The sequence below is a fragment of the Neolamprologus brichardi genome, chromosome 6, assembly GCF_056152115.1.
Source record: "Neolamprologus brichardi isolate AB-2024 chromosome 6, ASM5615211v1, whole genome shotgun sequence".
NCBI classification, from domain to species: domain Eukaryota; kingdom Metazoa; phylum Chordata; class Actinopteri; order Cichliformes; family Cichlidae; genus Neolamprologus; species Neolamprologus brichardi.
The window spans coordinates 10,163,966-10,183,752 of record NC_142109.1 but is presented as its reverse complement, the minus strand read 5'-3'; the positions used below and the strand labels follow the sequence as shown (position 1 = coordinate 10,183,752).

Genomic DNA, 19,787 nt, shown 5'->3' with positions numbered 1-19,787 from the left:
TCAAAAATTGTTTGCAAAGCATGGCTGAGGCTAAAGAAATAAAGAGAAATAATGCTGGTAGGAGAAAGCGTTTATTTATTCAGGGCTCCACTGTTACCTCGAGGTGGAAAGCACGCTGGTTTCATAAGTTTTTTTTGTTTGTGTATTTGAGGCTTTAATTATTTCACTGAAAATGTTTTTGCTTTTTACTGCAACTCTGCAAGCTCGAGTTAAAGTAGATTCCTACAAGGAGAAGAAAAATAAAGTCTGGTTGTGAGACCACTTTAGGGTTTATCTAACCTCAGCTTGCTTAAATACTGTAGCCTTTGGTTAGCTTTGTCAGAGATGTTTGCCTTTCAAGGCTCAGCTTAACTGAAAATTGTGTCACTTGCAATGCTTGCTGTATTTAAAGCGGGATCAGTTAAGTTGTAAGTTGGATGTCAGACATAATTGGGCTCTACACTGAAACCAAAGCATGCAGATACTGCCCACAGAAATCCAAAAGTCTTAAGTCTGTAATGACGGTTGTCATAGGCAAGTCTCGACACTCGACAGCCATCTTGGCAACTCCTCTGGCATTTATTTATCACCAACAAAACTCAGTTTCCTGGTTCGATTATTATTAAGGAGTGGCTTTGGGATTAAGGGTGTTCACAGGCTGCTATTATTATCACAGCAGCAATATCAGAGTTTGACTTTATTTCAGGATATAATCAGGATCAAGCGGTCACACCTGTGATTTTAAAAAAGATACCATAAAAACTTCTATGTGAAATTAAAGTTTGCAACAGTGCCACAACAACGAAGCAAACATGAGCCAATAACATGCCACTGTCTTTAATACAGTAATGTTTGCACTTGATAGTTTTGCATAATTTTCTTCATAGTTTAAACATATAGTGGAGCTATATTCAGTCAGTTTGCCTTTATTGTTTTTGAGTTCTTCCGTGTGCATTCAGACTGGAATAAATCATCCCAAACACTCGTATTTGTTGATGACACTTGTTTGTGTACTTGCTGACGATGTTTCTTAGTATAAATGTATAAATGTTAACTGCTTGTTTTTCAGGTATTTGGTGTGGGAGAAGACCAGGGATCGTTAAAATCTGTCCAAAGAAAGGATAGTCTGCTAATATTCCCTCACATCCAGAGCATTAAGCTGACCCAAACTCAGGTACTTTCTTGAATGTCTCTGTGTTTTTCTGTGGAGGACACACAGAGTATTGAATAAGAGCTCATCATTGGAAACAGCTGATTTTCCACTTTCCTGCCAACGCTGATAAACAAAATTGGCAATTGCAAAGATACAAACAGGAGCTTTGTTATGCACACTGGCATGAGCTGGGTCTTATTAAATTATGAATGTGTTTGGCGTCAGCATAAAACTTGATAAAGGAAAAAGCTTCTTTTTTTTAACATTTTTAATTAAAATGTTAATGTTTGCTTCCAATGTAACAGACACTTGATTTCAAATCAAATTAGCCACACAGAAGCATTCATTCGTACACGCTTCACAGCGACGCAAAACCGAAAACCAATGAACAACTTCTGTATAGTTTTTGAAACAAGCTGAGGCAGTGAAAGTGTGTGTCTGTCTTTGTCTGTGTGTAAGAGGCATCTGAAAGGCGTGTCCGCCTCCACAACAGGAAGTGGGGTGGCAGTTGCAAAATGTCAGCTGAGCGAAGTGCAGAGACTTGTGTTCACTCAGTCACACAAACGGCTGCCAAAGCTACATGCATGATTTTTTTTCTTTCTATCTCTCCCCCACAGCGTTCATGTAAATGTGTATTTCTTTTTCTTCTTATCGCACACAAATTGTAACATTTGCACCAACCTTACAATTTTTTGCAACATTTTTTTTTCTTTGTGGTGTTATGCTTCATGTTGTAGCCGATGTTTAAGTCTTTTTAGTGCCGTTTAGGTTCTTATTCCATGTTATGTGCATATGAGGTTGAAAAGGTGTTTTTCACTCTGTCTTGCAACTTTGTAGTGACTTCCCTATCTGAGCTCATTCCCACTTTACACATAATTGCTTAAGCACTTCAGTGCCAGGACTTTCAGTTTTGTTCTGTTCTGTTGCTTGAAGTTCAGCTCAGATCTGTAATTAGGTACATGCATGTATGCTTACTTTTACTTGATGTTCTTTTGTCACACCTTTCCCAAATCAGCAGCTCTAAAATCAGTGTAAACAAAGTGGATTGGTCATTGTTTGTTTATTTACCTTGAAAAAGTGTGGTCTTTATACACCAAATTGTTGTACTTTAAAATATCAAAGTGCAACTTCAAGAAAGCTGCTCTAAACTATGTATCCTGTTGTTCACCTGTTGGGATTGCAGTACTGCAATGCAAATGCTTTTACAGCAAGTAAAAGAAAAAGGCTGTTTAACCTGTGACGATTGCTGTTGCTCTTGCAGGAAGATGCCTCCAACATCACTATACTGGGTCTACTCCTGGAGTGCAGCTTACCGAAGAGTTGGAACAGTCCACAGGTAATTTGTCTCCATCTGTTTCAGTAGTTGTCGAGCCTTTTCAGCTGACACGCTGCTCTGGAGAATCATGTTTTACAAGTACAGGGATTCGCGTGCCTGGATTTTAGCCCTCTGAATTTAGAGGTTCTGGGAAGATCTTGGCACATTACTCCAGCTCAGAATGGTTTTAAACACATCTGAAAATTCAGCAGCTTCTCTCAAGCACTGTTGTTGATTTTAAAAATCCTAGATATTCTTGCTTTCTGCATTTGAAAATATCAAAAGAAAAGCACCATGCTATGAAAAGAAGCTTAGGGCAAACTTTGTGGAAATAAGGAGAAATAAATAGAAAGGCAGTTAGCCGCGTACTTGATTTTTTTACGATGTGTGATCTTGCACCATTTTTAGTTCACCCCTACTTAGCAAAATCGGAGCTGAGCTTCACTCCTCTTGAGCAGAAGGCCTGCCAGTCTTAAACTTCCAACAGACAGCCGGGCTCGTCATCTGAGTGCCTTCTGTTTTCTACAGAAGCCCTGAGGAGAGGGAGATCTCTTGCCAGGCTTTTAATTGCTTTCTCAAGAGACCTTATAATCGAAGAAGTGCACATGAAATGAGAGAAGACGGCTGCAGACACAGACAACTACGCTGTCATATTAATACAAACTGAAATCTTCCTCGTGTGCTGTGGCGTAAGTGCCCCGGCTGTAACTTTTGGCTCGTATCCAGGACCGACACCTGCTGCTCAGTTCTTTTTCAAGTCTACTTGAACAAAATGGGCTTTGGGTCGGAGTCGCGGCTGCGTTCAGATCAAATGAGCCCAACAGAAAGTTAGCAGCAGTCTTGGTTTCATGGGATTAGTTTTGCTTTTGCAGGCCTTGATCCCCCAGTGGCACCAAGCCATAGTATCTGTCTGCAGTTCGTCAAGTGGTGATTCACCCACTGAGACGATCCCTGGTTTGTAGTGAGATTTGCACTATCCCACTACTGATCTGTCAACTTTAAGAGGGTGTTAGTAACAGGGAGGGTGGTAGCAGTTAACAGACAGGCAAAAGTGGGCAGCTAAGTCAGGGTATGTATTTAGTCTCTGTTCCAACTTGCTGGATTTTGTTTTAAATTCTCAGATTACTCGTCATTGTTCATGTGCTCCTTATTTTGTCCTTGTGTTTGGTGCATGACTGTATGCTTTTCCTGTTCTGTCCCAGGGGTCCTGCCTCCAAAGCGAGGAGCGTCTCAGTCTGCAGATTAATCTGTCGGCGCGCGGTGACCAGCCTGCTGACCTGGACAAGCTCAAGCCCTATGTCATTGAGCACATTTTGGTCCTACTGGTGGCCCCTGCTGCTGAACAGGATGCATTCGGTGGGTGTCTGCGACCTTTCTGATTCATGCCCTGAAGGCAATTCACACCGCAAGCGCGCCACGCTGCACGACCTGACTCTGACTGTCGTTCATAAAACAGTACTTCAGTATGAAAAGAGAAACATGCACTGGTATTTTATTTATTTATTTATTTCAGCCTACACATGAATTACATCATTGAATGTTTGTGTGGTGAAGCTCTATCAAAGCAAAATAATATTTCCTTTTTAACAGATTTAACCATAACAGAGCTTCTATATTTCCTGTGGAGTCGCTTCCATTTTTTAAAACATATTAGTTTAACTAGAGAAGGAATACAATTAAAAGACTTTGATTATTTTGCCGTTTTGAAAGAACCGTCTAATGAAAGGCATGGGAAATATGACATCAGTCCTGATTTTGTTTTCTTTCTCTGGTTTTTGCACCAAATCAGCGGTGAAGGTTCAAATTATTTTGGCCACAGTTGTGTACACAGCATCAGTGTACAGTTCCTGTGATTAGTTCGAACCATTATTGTTTTTCAGAACCGCTTTCTGAAGTATTTTATTGCACTTACCTGTTTTCTGATGTCGCTTTGTTTGAGCTGTCATCCTCATTCTGTTGTATTACACATGAATCACATTTGTATACATTATTCTCATTCCTCTTTGCTTCTTCCAACAGGGGAATCAAAAATAAGAGTTTATATGTTAAATTCTGGAGGGAAGAAGCTGTATATAAAGGTGAGAGTTCTGCCTTGTTGTACAACAGTCAGCGAGTAGAATTATTGCAGCTCTAAAACGTTGTTTTATGTCTCCAGGACATGCAGGTGCTATCAAAAGTAGAGGCTAGCTTGGACTTTAATCAGGTTCTTCTGACACCAGAAGCAAAAAACTTCACTGAAGTGGCTACACTGGCCTGCAGAGGTGACTACCTATTTAAGTTGCAATAGTTTGCTCTAAGCCCGTACCGATTCTTCTGAGTGAAATTGTATTTGTATTTTCTATCAGGCTCGTTGCCTGGCCTCGACCAGAAATGTATAAGTCATATCAGTTTGAAAATTATGGGAAACAGGACAGCCTACAGCTTCCCTGGACTACATGTTCCACACAGGTAACATGGAGGAATTTTGTAATCATCACAATAAACGTATTTCTGATCTGAAGCAGCGTAGCCCCAGAAATGGTTCATTTAAAAGTGTTTTTAAGGTACTAATAAACACAGACAAGTATATCAATGTATATCATCTATGTTTTCCTTCTGTGGTCATTTTTATACTAATGTTTTTATTTCTTTCTTCAGATGGCCTGTTGGGGATTTGTTCAGCCTGTTCCAGATGAAACAAAGAGCTGCTAACCAGGTGGACTTGTGGCTCAGCAACCCCTTCCCTGTGCCTCTCATTGTGTTGAATGCAAGCCTCTCAGAGAAGCTGCAGGGGGTAATGAAGGTAGGCATGCACTACTGCAACATGTGATGATAGGATGCAGTTTTTATCACATGATGATCAAATTTTCGCATAGATTTTGACCTGTAACAAGTTATTCATTCATCACATTGATTCTAAACAAAGTGGAAGATTTAACAGATTATCTCTTCTGCCCCCTGTCTGTCAGGTGATGAACTTCAACACTCCACTGACAGTTCCTCAGGGCTGCTGGCACGTCCTGTCCCTCCAGCTGCTCAGCAGGGCCCTGCCTGTTAACCAGGTCTCCACCCTGAGTCTGAATACCAGCCTGGGCACAGCACTGCAAGTTCCACTGTACTTCCATCCTAATCCTTCCAAGGTAAAATAGCAGTTTCAGTGGTGAGTAGGTAGTGTGTTTGGTTCGGGCATTTGTGTAGAAATTAAAAGTTGTATGTTTGCCATCAGGGAGAGGTGGTGTTTGAGGCGGAAAGCGAGTGTGGACGTCCTTGTCCTCTTAGACTATCTGAAACAGGTAAAACTTCTTTCTTTCTTTCTTTCTTTCTTTCTTTCTTTCTTTCTTCCTTTCTTCCTTCCTTCCTGTGATGGAAGACGTTATGATCCAAGTTATTTTCTGGTGTGTTTTATTAGGTCGCTCAGAGTGGCAACGCTCTCTTCTTCCAGATTTTTCCCACTCGTCTTGGGCTGTGGACAGCAAACTAGCAGCTGAACTCTGCTCTCGATGGCAGAGCCACAAAGACAAGCTGCCTTGCAGGTTATTCTTCAATTTAACACACACACACAGAAACACACACTCCTGCATTGTGTGCTTTTATATTCCATCAGCGGTCAGCATTAGCATAATTATTCATGTAAATATGTTTGTCTTGTCAGGTGGCCGAGACTCCCAGTGGAGGCATCGTCTCTCCTGGACTTTGGTGCTACTCCTGTCAATGAGAGCAAGGTGGGTTATGTTTGTTTAATGAAAATACAGCATTTATTTTTTTATTAGTTGTACATTTTAAGATTTTTTTTTAAATTTAGGAAACATTTATTCTTAACAAGCATTTGTCTTATAAAGGAAAAAAAAATTTTGTTCCAGGTTAAGACATTCATGCTGAAGAACCCTTCGTCTTCAGTGGTTTCTGTAGAGATTCGGGTCCTCTCTCTGTACCCTGCTCCCCTGGAGGCTCTGGACCTTCTAACCAAATGGTACATTGTCAAGTTATTGTTGCAGTTTAGTACACGGCTGTTTTGAGTTTTGATGCCGCAGCACCTCCTTCTACTCCACTTCTGAAGTTGTTTTCTTTGTTTGGATTGGCAGGTTTAATATCAGCCCTCTCTCTGTTAACATCAGCACAACAGAGTTCTCTCTGTTGGCTTCTTCCTCCAAGGTAAGCCTCGGAAAAACTCCTCAAAATAAAGCTGTGCCACTGTCTCATGTTCCTTTCTTTGACTAATCCTTTCCGTTTCTTCCCTCCTGTGTGCATCTGTACAGGTGGGTAAGAATATGGAAGAAAAAAACGGAGTCTTACGTCTGCTGCTGCAGCCCTGGGAGTCCAGAGAGGTTGCTGTGGTTTTTACTCCCTCTGAACACAAACCCACCACCACCATTCTTATCATCAGGTATTCATTGATAATAGTGTTAATGGATTTGATTGTGTCTTCTGGGTCCATATGTGCTGAGTTTTTTGTGTTCCATAGACATTTCACAAATCTGTTTTCCGCCATTTTTGTGGTACCCAGTTTGGTACAAAAGTGTAGTGGAACATGTTTTGTAGCCAGTTTTTAAAAAGTTGGTAAGTTGTCTGTTTATAACACTGAAGACTTAATGTGGCATGATTTAAGCGTCTCTTGATTTCCTATTTTAAGTTTCGACGTCTGAGTTTGTGTGTTTTTAATCTTTTTTTCTTTCTTTCTTTTTCAGGAACAACCTGACGGTGTTTGACATGGTGATGGTGCAGGGCCACGGGGCTAAAGAGCTGCTAAAAGTCGGGGGGAAACTGCCCGGTCCTGGGGCCTCTTTACGCTTTAATGTTCCTCAATCAACGCTAATGGAGTGTCGTGATGGTGAGAGTGAAGTTTATCAGCTGTCATATTCATGTAAATTTTAAGCTAAATGTACGATCAAAATCAGGCTAATGGGCATTATTTCTGACGCTTACAGGTCTGCGCAGCAATAAGCCCCTTTTTGCCATCAGAAAGAGCTTCAAGGTGGAGAATGCTGGCGAGCTTCCCCTGACGGTCATGTCAATGAATATAAATGGTTACAAGTGTCAGGGATTTGGCTTCGAGGTGCTGCAGTGTCATTCCTTCAGCCTCGATCACAACAGCTCCTCTGAGCTCACCATAGCGTGAGTGGGATTTCAGACCCCTTTCCTTCATGACGTCCCTTCATTTAACTTTTTGGGTTTCATTTTAAGCCATAATGTGGTTTACTTTGCTGGTTGCGCAATATATTAGTTGCCCAATATCCTACTTCTCTTGTTATGTATTTATTTTTTGCTATTTCTCTTCCTTTTTTATATTCTTGCACAATATGTCCTGAATATGTCTTCCTCTCCTTTTTTAAAAATCTCATCATTTTGGCTCTTTTTTTAATCATTTTGCCGTTTGTTTCTCTCTCTGCCTCTACCTGTCCACGACTTCAGGTTTACCCCAGACTTCACCTCATCCTGGGTCATTCGGGACCTCACCCTTGTGACATCACGTGGCACTTCTTTCCCTTTTACCCTCAACGTGACGCTTCCCCATCACATGTTGCCCCTCTGTGCCCAGGTGGTTCCTGGCCCCAGCTGGGAGGAAACTTTCTGGGTGGTCACCCTCATCTTCACATGGTCAGTAACAGTAATTTGTGAGGAGAAGCGGATGCATCGGGGAATGTTTATTGATTGGGGTTTAGTTTTTGATTAACTTGTAAATTTTTTCGGATCTCTGTTTTTGTTGCAGTTTCTCCTTGTTTGGTGTGTGCCTGATGGCCTTTTATCAAGCACAGTTTATCCTGCATGAGTTCTCTGCACCGAGCAGCAGGAGCAACCACAACTCTGTCTTGTCCCGGGAAAATGGTTCAGTCAATAATATCACACCGAATGGAGTACAGTATGTAGATTTTTCTTCCTCATTTATTTATGTAGACCAATCGTAAACATAGCAGGAAAACTTTTTGGTGTTAAAACACTCTAAATAGTCAAATGTCTGTCTGTGCAGTAAAACAAAAGGCAGTTGTAAGACCTACGTGGACACCTGCCACACATCCGACAAAGGTAAAGGCCGCGGGTCTCCAGCCTTAGCCAACAGCCCCGCCCCTCGACCTCAGTCCTCAAAGAAGGGCTCCTCAACCACACCCTCCCAACAACAGAAGAAATGCAAGGTTTCACTCTATTACTCCAAATATAAACCCAGCTCATCCACAGCATCAGCTGGTGCTGTGGCAGTGGATGAAGAGCTGGAAGACTTGAGACCAGACCCTCCCCTCACTCCCGACACCGACGTCTGCAACAACAACAACGAACCAGCTTTCATCAATGAGATGGAGAAGATGACAGCCCCAGACTTTAAAGAAGTCGTAGAAGATACAATGCCAGCAGCGGTTATGTTTCCCATGGAAATACCTGCTGGTTTCCCAGATAATGTCACACTGGGTCCAGGACCCAGACCGGGCCTGTTAGTGTGCAGTCCCATAGAAAAGAGCTGCACTGAGCACTATGCAGAGAAGATGGAGTCTGAGAAAAGGGACAGTTCTGAAGTAGAGGTAAAGGAGAGGTTTTTGTTAGACTGCTGCATTTCCGTTTAATTACAATAACAAATTCATTTCTCCTTTTACTTTTATCATCAAAGAGATTTCTATAGAAAAAAAAACCAACTGTCATCCCTGTTTGTTTACCCCGTCTAGCTGAGAGACGACTGCAAAGGACAGAAAAAGAAAGCACAGAGCACAGAGTCTGGCACTGCAGCAGGGAATAAGGGAAAGAGGAGCCGCAGGAAGACTGAAAATGTCTCCAGGTAATACACACGTACTTAACCAAAGCAACACTTAATGTTTTTATAGCTCATGATGAAAGATACCTTAAGACAAATCTTTGACGTTTAATGTAAAAACAAGCAGAGACTCTCAGTTAACCCAGTAATATAAATATATATAATGTGTTTTGGGGGGTTTTTTTGTAGTTGATTTGTCTCATAATTACTGTTGTAGCGCTCCTGAGCACAACATGCAAGTAACACCAGAGAGGGAGAAGGAACCTGTTTGGAAAGCTGTGGACTTTGTCAGTGGACCCCGCAGCAGGAACCGCTCCACCAACAGCTTCAAGACAGAAGCACTGAAGCCTGTGCAGACTGCTGAGAGCCCACTCAAACAGAACGGTGGGCACAAATAACTGACTCGGCCATTACTGAGCTTCCCTTAAATAAAGCTACTTTGGTGAGGAAAGTTGATTCTCATTTCGCTGGGCTTTGTTCCTGCCAGGTGTGTGTCCTGCTCGCACTCGGAAGAAGTGTACTCCGGAGTGGCGCGTGGGCAGCGTCTGCGAATCAGGCTCAGACTCAGGCAGCTCATCGGGCAGCGTGAGGGCCAGCAGAGGGAGCTGGGGCAGCTGTAGCAGCACCAGCAGCATGGAGGGAGACAAGGACGCCAGTGCCCGGACACACCGCTCCACTACCTCATCTAGAAAAAGTATGGGGCACTTACCTTCTCTTGAAAAGAAACCCAACTCAAATTGTTTTGTTGCAGTGCTGCTTTTTTTTGGTTTATAGTGGTGCTGTCTCTGCAGCCAGCCTCACACTTTCTCAGCCGTTGAGTGAATGCGTGTGATGTAGGAAACTAGTCAGTAAAAGTCTTCTTATAATAGATGAGAACTGTAGTTTGCCACTTTTTAACATTAGTCAGTTTGTTTGTTTTTCCAGGGGACTCCATGCAGTACAGTGTGTACCCAAAAGAGGTTGACAGCTACCAGCCCATTAATGCCAACTATAAGACTAAAAGGTACCACAAGAACTGGTTCTGATTAGTATCAATATAACATTTCTTTCTTTCTTTTTTTAATCTTTTTGTTTGCCAACTTAAACAAATACTAATGTATCAGTCTGTAATTTGTATTCCAATGACTTTGTCAGAGGTCATTCATGTGTTTTTTACTGTGCTTTCATAGGATTTGTACAGTTTGTAATGCTAAGAGCTGGATTTAGGTTATCTTGTGGTTTATTCAGACGCAGTGTAAGTCGTAACTTTTGCCTTTCCTCTGTTCAGCATGAACAGCCTGTACCATAAAGAACAATGCCAAAGCCAAGAGTCCACCAGGCCCAGCTTGACCTCAAGCTTTGCTGCTGCTGTTGCTGCAGGAATGGACCAGAACACGGGTAAACGCTTAATCATTTATAGCAAAGGCACACTTTTTGAAAAGGCAAAATGTGAAGTAAACTCGTCTTCTACAGCAGTTGTGCGTCTCGTCCGTTTTCGTAATCGTTATCATGTCCTCTCCTCACAGATGTGACAGGTCAGTATCTGCCTGAAGATACATGGTCAGCTCCACCCATCCCCCTCACCAGTGAGTTCAGATACAACACCACCGAAGCAATGCGCTACATACCACCAACCACCGCGTCATACCGCGGGTGAGTATTTGAAGATGTTAAGGAAACACTTGGTTAGTGGTGCTTCACTCAGTTCCAGTAAATGAACTGTCTGCGTGGGTCTTTATGACGGCACCAAAGAGAGGGCTGGAGTTAGCGCAGTCTAAAACAGATCTAGTGTCCGTAACAGACTCGTAGATTCATAAAGTGATTAAAAACAATAATCCAGATTGAAAATCTTTAGTAGAAATGGAAATAACTTCACAAATGTGAGCATAAAGCGGCTTTTCACCTGTGGATAATCTGCATATTCATCTTAAAAGTTTGGTGTTACTCAGACCTTCTCTGTAAACAGCACATGCTTGAATATCTTTCCTCTGCTGCTGCGCTGCGTATTTGCTTTTCTGTAGATTAGTGTTTCAGCTTCTTTGACTCTGTTAAAAATTTCCTCCTCTCCTGCAGGTTACGTTGGAATAGTGCCAGCAGCCACTGTAACAGTTCCTATAACTACTATCCGGAAAATGGCTACATAGGTACGAGCTCATGATAAGCACTTTGAACCGGTTATGTTTTCCCATTGCTTTGTAGAAGATCAGCTATATAATACTGTAACCAACAAATAATGCAAAGGCTAAACGTCACTGCTGGTTCAAGTCTGAGTTGTTGTTTGTTATCATTTTGCAGGTAATGGAACTTTTACAAGTGGTTTTCACAGTCAGGAGGGCCAGAACATGCACAGCAATCAGACCATCTGGAGTGACGAGCAGCCTCAGGAATCGCCCTCAACCTGGGACACAGCAGCCTGTGTGGGCAGCAAGGTGACGCCTCATAATACTCGAGTCAGATGGTTAACGCGGGGTTCTTAAAGTTTTCATGACTCTGTGCCAATTTAGGGAGAAAGCATCTGGTTGAGGGCAGCAAAGGAAAGATGCACCAATTACACCACAAAGTTTTGTTTTTAATTTAATAGCAGCACTGTAGGGCTTTTATTTTCCATCATGCCTGTGGTAGGCTGAGAGGCAGTAATCAGTTCATTTGCAGATATTCTGTTTCAAAGTGCAGATGTTACTATGAATTCGTGGTTTTACATCTTTTGCTTCAAAGAATGTTGGTTTTTATCGGTAATTATATTTTTGTACCACTTCCAGTGGCTGTTTCAATTACTCACACTAATTGTACTTGGAGATATTATTTTATGTCCACTATGTTATATATATGACAGCAGTTTGTCTTAATGATTCCTTTTGTGATATATTTTCTGTACACTGGGGAAAAATATTGATGTTTTTATAGCACACAGGTTCTCTAAATACATTTCTTTAGTTTCAATAACCAGAGTCAAAACACTACTTCATGATTCATCGTGGTGGTGCAAACAAATGACAGTAAAATTACCTGAAATCAATGACTTCAGCTGCAGTCAGTCGAGGGGAACAGATTGGACGTTTTTTCTTAAAAAAAAAAAAGTATTTATCATTTTTTTCTGCACCTTCTGCAAGTTACTTTTTGTTTACTCACTATCATATTTTCATATTTACATTATTCTGATTACGTTTATTAGGGGTGGGAGTGACTCGAAGTGTTATACTAACAGAACACACAGTAAAGATGATATGGCAGCTTCTGCAACCAGAGCAGCCACTGCAACTACAGCAATAACTGAACTACAGCAATAACTGAACTGCAGCAACTAAACCTGCCGTGAGGCCTAAAAATAAACCATGTAAAGATGACACATGAGGGGTTTCAGTCCCCTAAAGCAAATACACAGTTGCACTTCTGTAAATTGGATACATAAAGCAACACAGTGAAGTTTTCTAGCACAACTGGGTGGTGTAGTTACAGTACTGCAGAGACATCGTTGCACTGTAGGTATAAACAAACGCACTGTTTTATCTCTGATAGGCTGGAGATGGTTAAGATGCTGATACATCTGTCAAGATTATTCTTTAAATAAATGTGTAATGGGTGATAAAACCCAGTTGCGGTTCCAGTTTAAACGTTGAACCTTAGATCAGTGGTGTCAAACATAAGCCGTGGGGATCAGAATCGACCCAGCAAAGACTTCAAGCTGGCCGACTGGACAGCTTTAGAAAAGTGCTCAGATTTTGAGCTTTTAGCTGTATTTTCTGACGTTTTACAGCTTTCCCTATTGATAAAGATCCACACTACATGTGGCCTACAGTGTAAAACGAGTTCAATGTCCCTGTTCGAGATGTAAGCTGGATGTGTGTCAATTGGATCAGTGTAATTACACCTCTGACGTCTGTGTTCTGACTTCTGATCATTTTCAGAAAGTAATCAGCTCTGTGCAGAAATAAGGAAGCAGGGAATCTGGGTTAAAGAGTATGTTACTGTATTTAGGATAGAATCAGCTTCTCTTCTGTTTGTAGTCTCTCTGTTTTGTGTAGCTACACTAACACGGAGGGGGTGACGCTTTGATTTAATCCTGACATAAAAGAACACACAGTGACAGACGACAAATTTAGCTCCTTTCAAATTAAAACCCAGTTCACATCTTTCTTTTGGTTCTTGTTAAGTTTTTGAAGACTGAAGAGTACAGGAGACTGAGTCACGTACATCTTTACCCAGGGTAAAAAGAGGGCGGGGGTATTGCTCTGTCATATAGATGTGTGGAGTCAAATACCCCGGATAGGGCACCAGAGAGTTAAAAGAAGAAAAAGAGGCATGCTGCTACAGCAGCTGGTTTATTTCCACCAGTCCAGTCTGTGTGGCAGAAATGAGCAACACGATTAACACAAAGTCTTTTGGTCTTTTGTTGTTGTTTCTTTTAATCCTGCACAGCCATTTATTTGTCAGGCCCGGCCTGTGAAGCAGGTTGGGAAGAGTTGGCTACAAAAAGAAAAGGAAACATTAATTCTTTACCCCTTGAAAACCTATCAGAAGTAACCCTCAAAGCACTTTCCTGAGCTGAGTGGTGACTCATATTTCAGGCTGCTTATAGATCGAAATAACTGGGTGGCCTCTGCCTATGCAGCTACCCTTGGAAAAATCCAGATACGATTCTAATGGTCGTTAAACCACATCTTTATTGATATATACTGAAGCGTCAGCGCGTAAACATCTGCTGCATCAATGACAAATAAGTTTATACAGATGTTAACAGTGTTGTATACATCTGAGCATTTCTGTGACCCTTGTGTGACTCACTTTGGTTCAGTAACACTTCAGCTAGATCTGAGAAACTTACTCAAATTCTTTGAGGTATTTTTGTAAGACAGTGTAGAAGAGAAGAGGATTATCACATAACTCATAAAGATGAGGGGAAGTGTTGCCGTCTTTGCTGAACTGGAAAGGTCATTTTGTTTTTGCTGAAAAGGAGAGACAAACGGCAGCCAGGTCGTCACTGTGGGGAACAGATGGTATCAGAGTGCAGTGAAAGGTGAGGTCAGAAACTGTCGACCCCTCCTGACAACGTTTTCCCTCTCTTCCGCCCCCACAGCCATACTTCTCGGGTACCCGCAGTCTCTCCCCCATGTCCAGCCTGTTTGGATCCATCTGGACACCCCAGATCGAGCCCTACCCGAGCCACTTCCAACCCGAGCGATCAGCCCCAGTGTCCCCCATCACCCCGCCTCACTCCCCCTTTACTCGGGAGCCAGTGGGGGCCTGCGGACCGCTGCAGTACTCCAGCTTCAACCCTTTCGGCCCGCACATGAACTTGGACATATGGAACTCTTCATCCAACCGCAGCTCCAACTCGCAGCTCTCCAACGACTCCGGCTACTGTGGAGATGTTTAAAACAAGTAAATACAGCAGAGCTTAACTATAATTGGAAACTTATAAGTCAAGAAAAGGAAATAAAAAAAAGAATGTTCTTTTATCATTGATGGGGAAAATGTGAATATTGTTTTTCTTTTATGTTCCCATTTTCAGATGTTATATGTTGTGAAAGGTTAAGCATTTGTTGTATATTTTTCTAGCTGTTTTGCAGTTTTGATCATAGAAAATTAAAAAAAAAAAGTTTTGTACTTTAACTTCATGCGTCTTGTTTTTTAATTGACTTGTTTACTTGATTTTACTTATTTATTTTTACTTTCCTGTGACTTTCAATTAGGGGTGGGTTTTGATGATCGGTTTATCGATTAAAATTGATTCTAGCTTGGATAACGTGATATCGATTCATTAAAATCCTGAATCGATTTTTTTATATATATATAAATTTATTTTGCCCGAAATGCCAGAATCTCAGGTTAAACCTCACAACATTTCAACAACCACCAACCAGCTAAAACAGTAAATGAGAGCAGGTACAGGGATTCTGCAATAAGACGTAAACACAAAGCGCGGACCCGTGGATCAGGATCAGTGCGATGTTGCCTTTCTCACCCGACGGCACGGACAGCTCGCTGATTCTGATGCGCCGGCGGGTCCGCGCTTTGTGTTCACGCCCTTTATGCGCTGATTCTGAAGCTGCTAGTTTGATCTCTCTCCAAACAATATTGACCGAACCAGCAGCAAAAGAAGATCCAAACTATGCTTCACATAAACATCGTAATGAATTCCCTCTGACTTTTGCTGTTTTGCTTCCACCACAATAAAAACCACACTTCATGCACAGCTCGCTCTCTCTCTCTCTCTGTATACTTCAAGAACAGTTTCCTGTCTAAAACTCTTTTCTGCATTATTCACTTGCTACTCACAAGTCTACCGTTGTTTACAGCGCTGTCAGCCGCTGTTTTTTTCCTTTTACTTACTTCCGAAAAGAAAACCTCATTTCTACTGTTCAATACTGAACAAATTGAAACTTAAAATTATGCAAAATTGCAAAACGCTTAGCTGTGTTTCTAATAAAACCTCTAAGTTTGCTCTGCTTCACTTCAGCAGCATCAGATAATGTTCATATGTTGACTAATGACTTTATTTAGTTTTTGATCTACTGCAGAATATTTTTATAAAATCCCAGGCCAGGAAAATCGCCTTCATGTTTTTCTGTGTTTTATCCTCAGCTACTCAGAAGCCACAAAGGCATCTGCTGTGATGCTCACACCTTTGACAAAGTCTTGCAAGTGTCAGCTTCCTTTTTTATCAGTGGGACAGTGGGACTAACGCGTTATTAAGTAACGTGTTACAGTAACTACGTTATTATTGTGGTAACGAGCACGGTAACTAGTTATTATGCCAAAATCAGGAATGCGTTAGTCGTTACTGGGATTTAGATAGGGTCGTTACTCGTTACTTCGTGTGGTGGCTATCACGGAGCTTCCACAGATTCAGTAACATTAGCAAGTGGTGGAGGCAGCAGGTGGATGAGGGAAAGGGGACGCAGAAGGAAAAGAGACCCGAGGCGGCAGCTGGTCCAAGTGTGAACTGAACTTCAGATAAGAAGTTATGACCTGCAGTCTATCTGGGTCAGATATAAACCAAGTTTAGGTGGAGTTTATTTTCGTTATTCTGACTTTTTCCGTAATGCTACTAGCTAGCATGACGGAGTTTCTATACAGCTGGGTGGGTGCTATGAAGTTAATGATGTTGAACTTTATTTTGTTCATAAGTTATTAGAGTTGCCAACCGTCCCGTCTGGTATTCAGAGAAAATATTGAGCGTTTCTTATTGAGGTGAAAAGGAACAGTTTGTCCCGTAATTCAGCTACAATGAAAAAGGCACAAAGCTGGAGTTATTCTGTGTCTTTGCTGCACAGCTGCCTCTTCTTCTTTCATTCTCCCTCCTCCCTCTCCCGTTTCTACTTCAATCATGAAAATCGGCTCTCTTGTTTGTTTATCGCCCACTTTGCGCCAGAAACAGGAAACCATGTCACGCTAAACAACAGCAGCACTTTTAAGCTTGATCAGCTGTTGTTAGAATTTATTTAATATTAATTTCTAGTATCAGCTGATGTTTGCTGGAGCCACAGCTGTAAAGCTACTGGTCATGATGTTGGTTTGGATATGTGGTGAGAGGGAAACATGAGGATGAAACCAGGAGACGTCCTTACTGAATCATCAGAGCTGAACAGGTGATGGAGAAACAGGTTTACCTTTTAGGTCACATGAATGAGTTGAAGGGAAGTTATGAACTGTTTCTGAGAGACAAATAACACCAGGATCCTTTGTTTTTTACGTAGCTGACAGCTGGTAACTGTGCAGGGGTGGGTCTAGCAATGTTTTGCCAGGGGGGCCAGGTAGGGCATTAACAGGGAAAGGGGGGCACAAAGAAATACTTTTCTTTGTTATGTCATTTAAAATGTCTAGCTTTTAAGAAATAATTATCTGAATCTTACGACAAATGATTGATAGATTGATACATATACCATCAAAACAGTGTACATCACTGTCACAACAGCGTTTGTTTTCATTCAAAGGCTTTATGATTTTTCCTATAATGGCCGGTCTCTAGTCAAAATGCCCGGGCCAATTTTTTGTCCCAGTCCAGCCCTGTATGCAGCTCATCTGCAGTCTGGTGTTACCTACATCTTCCTGTTTGGAAGGCAGAATTTCCGAGTTCTGAGTACAATCAAAGCACCACGACTGCAGTTTTTGTGTTGGATGTAAAAAGCACACATGATGCTGTGACGTAGGCTAGAATCATGGCAGCAGTCAATGACAGTTCGGGCATGGGATTTCTCTCGTGGAAATATGCACATTATCTTTTCCTTTCTATTGGTAGATGGCAGAGTGCACTGTGGCAAGTAAGCAAGCTAGAAGACTGGTAATCTTGCTGGGTATCCAGTTACGGAAGCAACACATTAACAAGAGAATTCTGAGTAAAACCAAAGTTACTTTCCCTAGTAACTAGTTACTTTGAAAGTAACGAGTAACTTGAAGTAACTGAGTTACTTTTGATAGAAGTAACTAGTAATGTAACTAAGTTACTAATTTAAAGTAACTTACGCAACACTGCTTTTTATAGATATAAAAATATGGAAATGTACTGATACATGATCTGAATTATAATATTTCTGACTGTCTTAGGCAAAATTTCCCTGATTCAAATCGAATTGAATTGTGGATCGAATCGATTCAGGACCTTGTGAATCGGGGATCGAATCGATTCTAGAAATCGGTGATGATACCCAGCCCTACTTTCAATCATTTGAATCACTTTTCTGCCCCTGGCTACAAATAATGAGTTTTACTCAGCTGAGCCGTTTTGATTCTTAAACGCAGAAAATATTTTAACTAAAACCTACTTTTGGCTGCTTCCTTTTTTCACAGCAAGTCACCATAGCAGGCAGCTCCACGTTAGCTTGGGCAGATTTGTGGGTGTGGGGTGGAATTGTCATCAACCCACCTGGCCAGTGGATGTTGGTCAGCACAGGCACCCAACTTTGTGAACTCAAATGAGGTGATGTAGGATTTTCAAACCTTACCACAGATTTTTCTACCAAATATCGAGGATGAGTTTGTGTATTGGTGATTTTGATCCTCAAGGTCAAAGGTCAGGTTTTTGTGAAACTAAAAAGACCACATAAATCATAAACACCCAGGAAAAATCAAATCAAAAATGTGTTTGACCCATTTTATGATTTATGATTCGACCTCGATATGATCCAACTGCTAGGTGTATGCAGACATCTGAGATCCCTCAGACTACATGGATATTAGGAGGATCTAAAGTCATGTGCCTGTGTGTGTGTATATACCTTAAATCTGAAAAAGTGCATTGTAAAATTTCTAAATATAATTTATACAGATATTAGGGAGATGTTTAATCCACTATACTAGGCCTGGAGAACGGCATCTTTGCTGCTGTAATCTTACTGAGCACAACTTGTTTGTGGAAGTCAACATAAAAAAAGGAACGGGACTTCCCGCTCTCTAACTCTCTCATAACTATTTTTAAAACTTCAGTAAGTCATTGCCAAATACACAAACATTGTATGTCCCCATTTATATTTGGTGATACTTAAATTACATTTTATTTAATTCTTTTATCATAGCCAATATCACCTTTCGCCAAACAACAATGCTGTTTGTTAGTGTGATTATAAAATTCAGTTTCTCCATCCATGAAGACGCATTTCACCCACTCACTCATTTGGAAAAACTGGACTTGTCCTCAAACCAGTTGGAGACTTTGTCTTCTGGTTGGTTTCAGAACCTGACTTCTCTCCACCACTTGAATCTTTTGGGAAACAAATATACAACACTTGGTCAGGGAAACCTTTTCCTGCCACTGAGGAGCTTGAAGACCCTCCTTTGGAGTTTTTGGCAACACAGTTGCGGATCGTGCATTTATGTAAATGATGTGTTATGGAAAGGAGGATGTCCTTCTAAATTTCCGCACATTAAACATCAGCAGAAATCGTTTGTCTTCAATCAACAGCAAACTCTTCACTAAACTAGAAAAGCTGGAAAACCTCGACATGAGTAGAAGCTCATTTGACAGCATGCCTTCGACTTGTTCCTGGCCAGCAAGTCTCAAGTTCTTAAACCTTTCGTCAACTTCTCTTCCTGAGGTGACATCCTGCCTACCACAGAGCCTACAGATCCTTGATTTATCCAGAAATAAACTGACTGTCTTTAACATTGAGTTACCGCTTCTCAAAGAGCTGTACATCTCTGGCAACAAGCTTGGAAATCTCCCTGACGGCCATCTATATTAGAGATGGACCGATCCGATATTACGTATCAGTATCGGTCCGATACTGACTTAAATTACTGGATCGGATATCGGAGAGAAATAAAAAATGTAATCCGATCCATTAAATTTCAAAAAAGCACCTCACAAAACTTGCAACACGGCGTAACTCGGCTCATAACCGTAGCACATCGGAGCAGTGTGGTCACGTGATAGAGCGACTGTGTGTATTTGTAGCCTTGCTACCAAACCAGCATTTCATCTCCGAGGAAGTTTTCCCAGAGAGAAGTAAAGCAAGTGTGTAAGTTCATCTCTGAATGTTTGTAAAGCATTCCCACGTTAAGCTTAACAACAGATATATGGAGCGACTGCCTCTCTCTCTCTCTCTCTCTCCCCTGCTGCTACTTCAATGTGAAACTGATCAATGATCAGCTGATCGGCTTTTCTGTCACGAGTCCGTCTCTCTTCTTTGTTTTTGGTCCACTTCTCACCA

General features: G+C 41.5%; 1 protein-coding gene across 1 annotated transcript in view; it reads left to right on the top strand.

Annotated features, from left to right (window-relative positions):
* Nucleotides 1-14,751, top strand: part of tmem131l (transmembrane 131 like) — a 31,525-nt gene extending 16,774 nt beyond the window's left edge. Inside the window, exons 7-34 of the mRNA XM_006796137.3 lie at nt 1,049-1,153; nt 2,394-2,468; nt 3,650-3,803; nt 4,467-4,525; nt 4,603-4,708; nt 4,793-4,895; nt 5,085-5,229; nt 5,396-5,566; nt 5,653-5,719; nt 5,836-5,959; nt 6,079-6,148; nt 6,287-6,396; nt 6,509-6,578; nt 6,683-6,810; nt 7,112-7,254; nt 7,352-7,538; nt 7,836-8,021; nt 8,134-8,283; nt 8,392-8,935; nt 9,077-9,186; nt 9,380-9,546; nt 9,650-9,856; nt 10,087-10,165; nt 10,430-10,539; nt 10,668-10,794; nt 11,215-11,285; nt 11,437-11,570; nt 14,216-14,751. Coding sequence (XP_006796200.2) covers nt 1,049-1,153; nt 2,394-2,468; nt 3,650-3,803; nt 4,467-4,525; nt 4,603-4,708; nt 4,793-4,895; nt 5,085-5,229; nt 5,396-5,566; nt 5,653-5,719; nt 5,836-5,959; nt 6,079-6,148; nt 6,287-6,396; nt 6,509-6,578; nt 6,683-6,810; nt 7,112-7,254; nt 7,352-7,538; nt 7,836-8,021; nt 8,134-8,283; nt 8,392-8,935; nt 9,077-9,186; nt 9,380-9,546; nt 9,650-9,856; nt 10,087-10,165; nt 10,430-10,539; nt 10,668-10,794; nt 11,215-11,285; nt 11,437-11,570; nt 14,216-14,515 — 4,002 coding nt within the window. The 3' untranslated portion in view covers nt 14,516-14,751. The remainder of the gene's footprint in view (nt 1-1,048; nt 1,154-2,393; nt 2,469-3,649; nt 3,804-4,466; nt 4,526-4,602; nt 4,709-4,792; nt 4,896-5,084; nt 5,230-5,395; nt 5,567-5,652; nt 5,720-5,835; nt 5,960-6,078; nt 6,149-6,286; nt 6,397-6,508; nt 6,579-6,682; nt 6,811-7,111; nt 7,255-7,351; nt 7,539-7,835; nt 8,022-8,133; nt 8,284-8,391; nt 8,936-9,076; nt 9,187-9,379; nt 9,547-9,649; nt 9,857-10,086; nt 10,166-10,429; nt 10,540-10,667; nt 10,795-11,214; nt 11,286-11,436; nt 11,571-14,215) is intronic.
* Nucleotides 14,752-19,787: the final 5,036 nt, after the last annotated feature.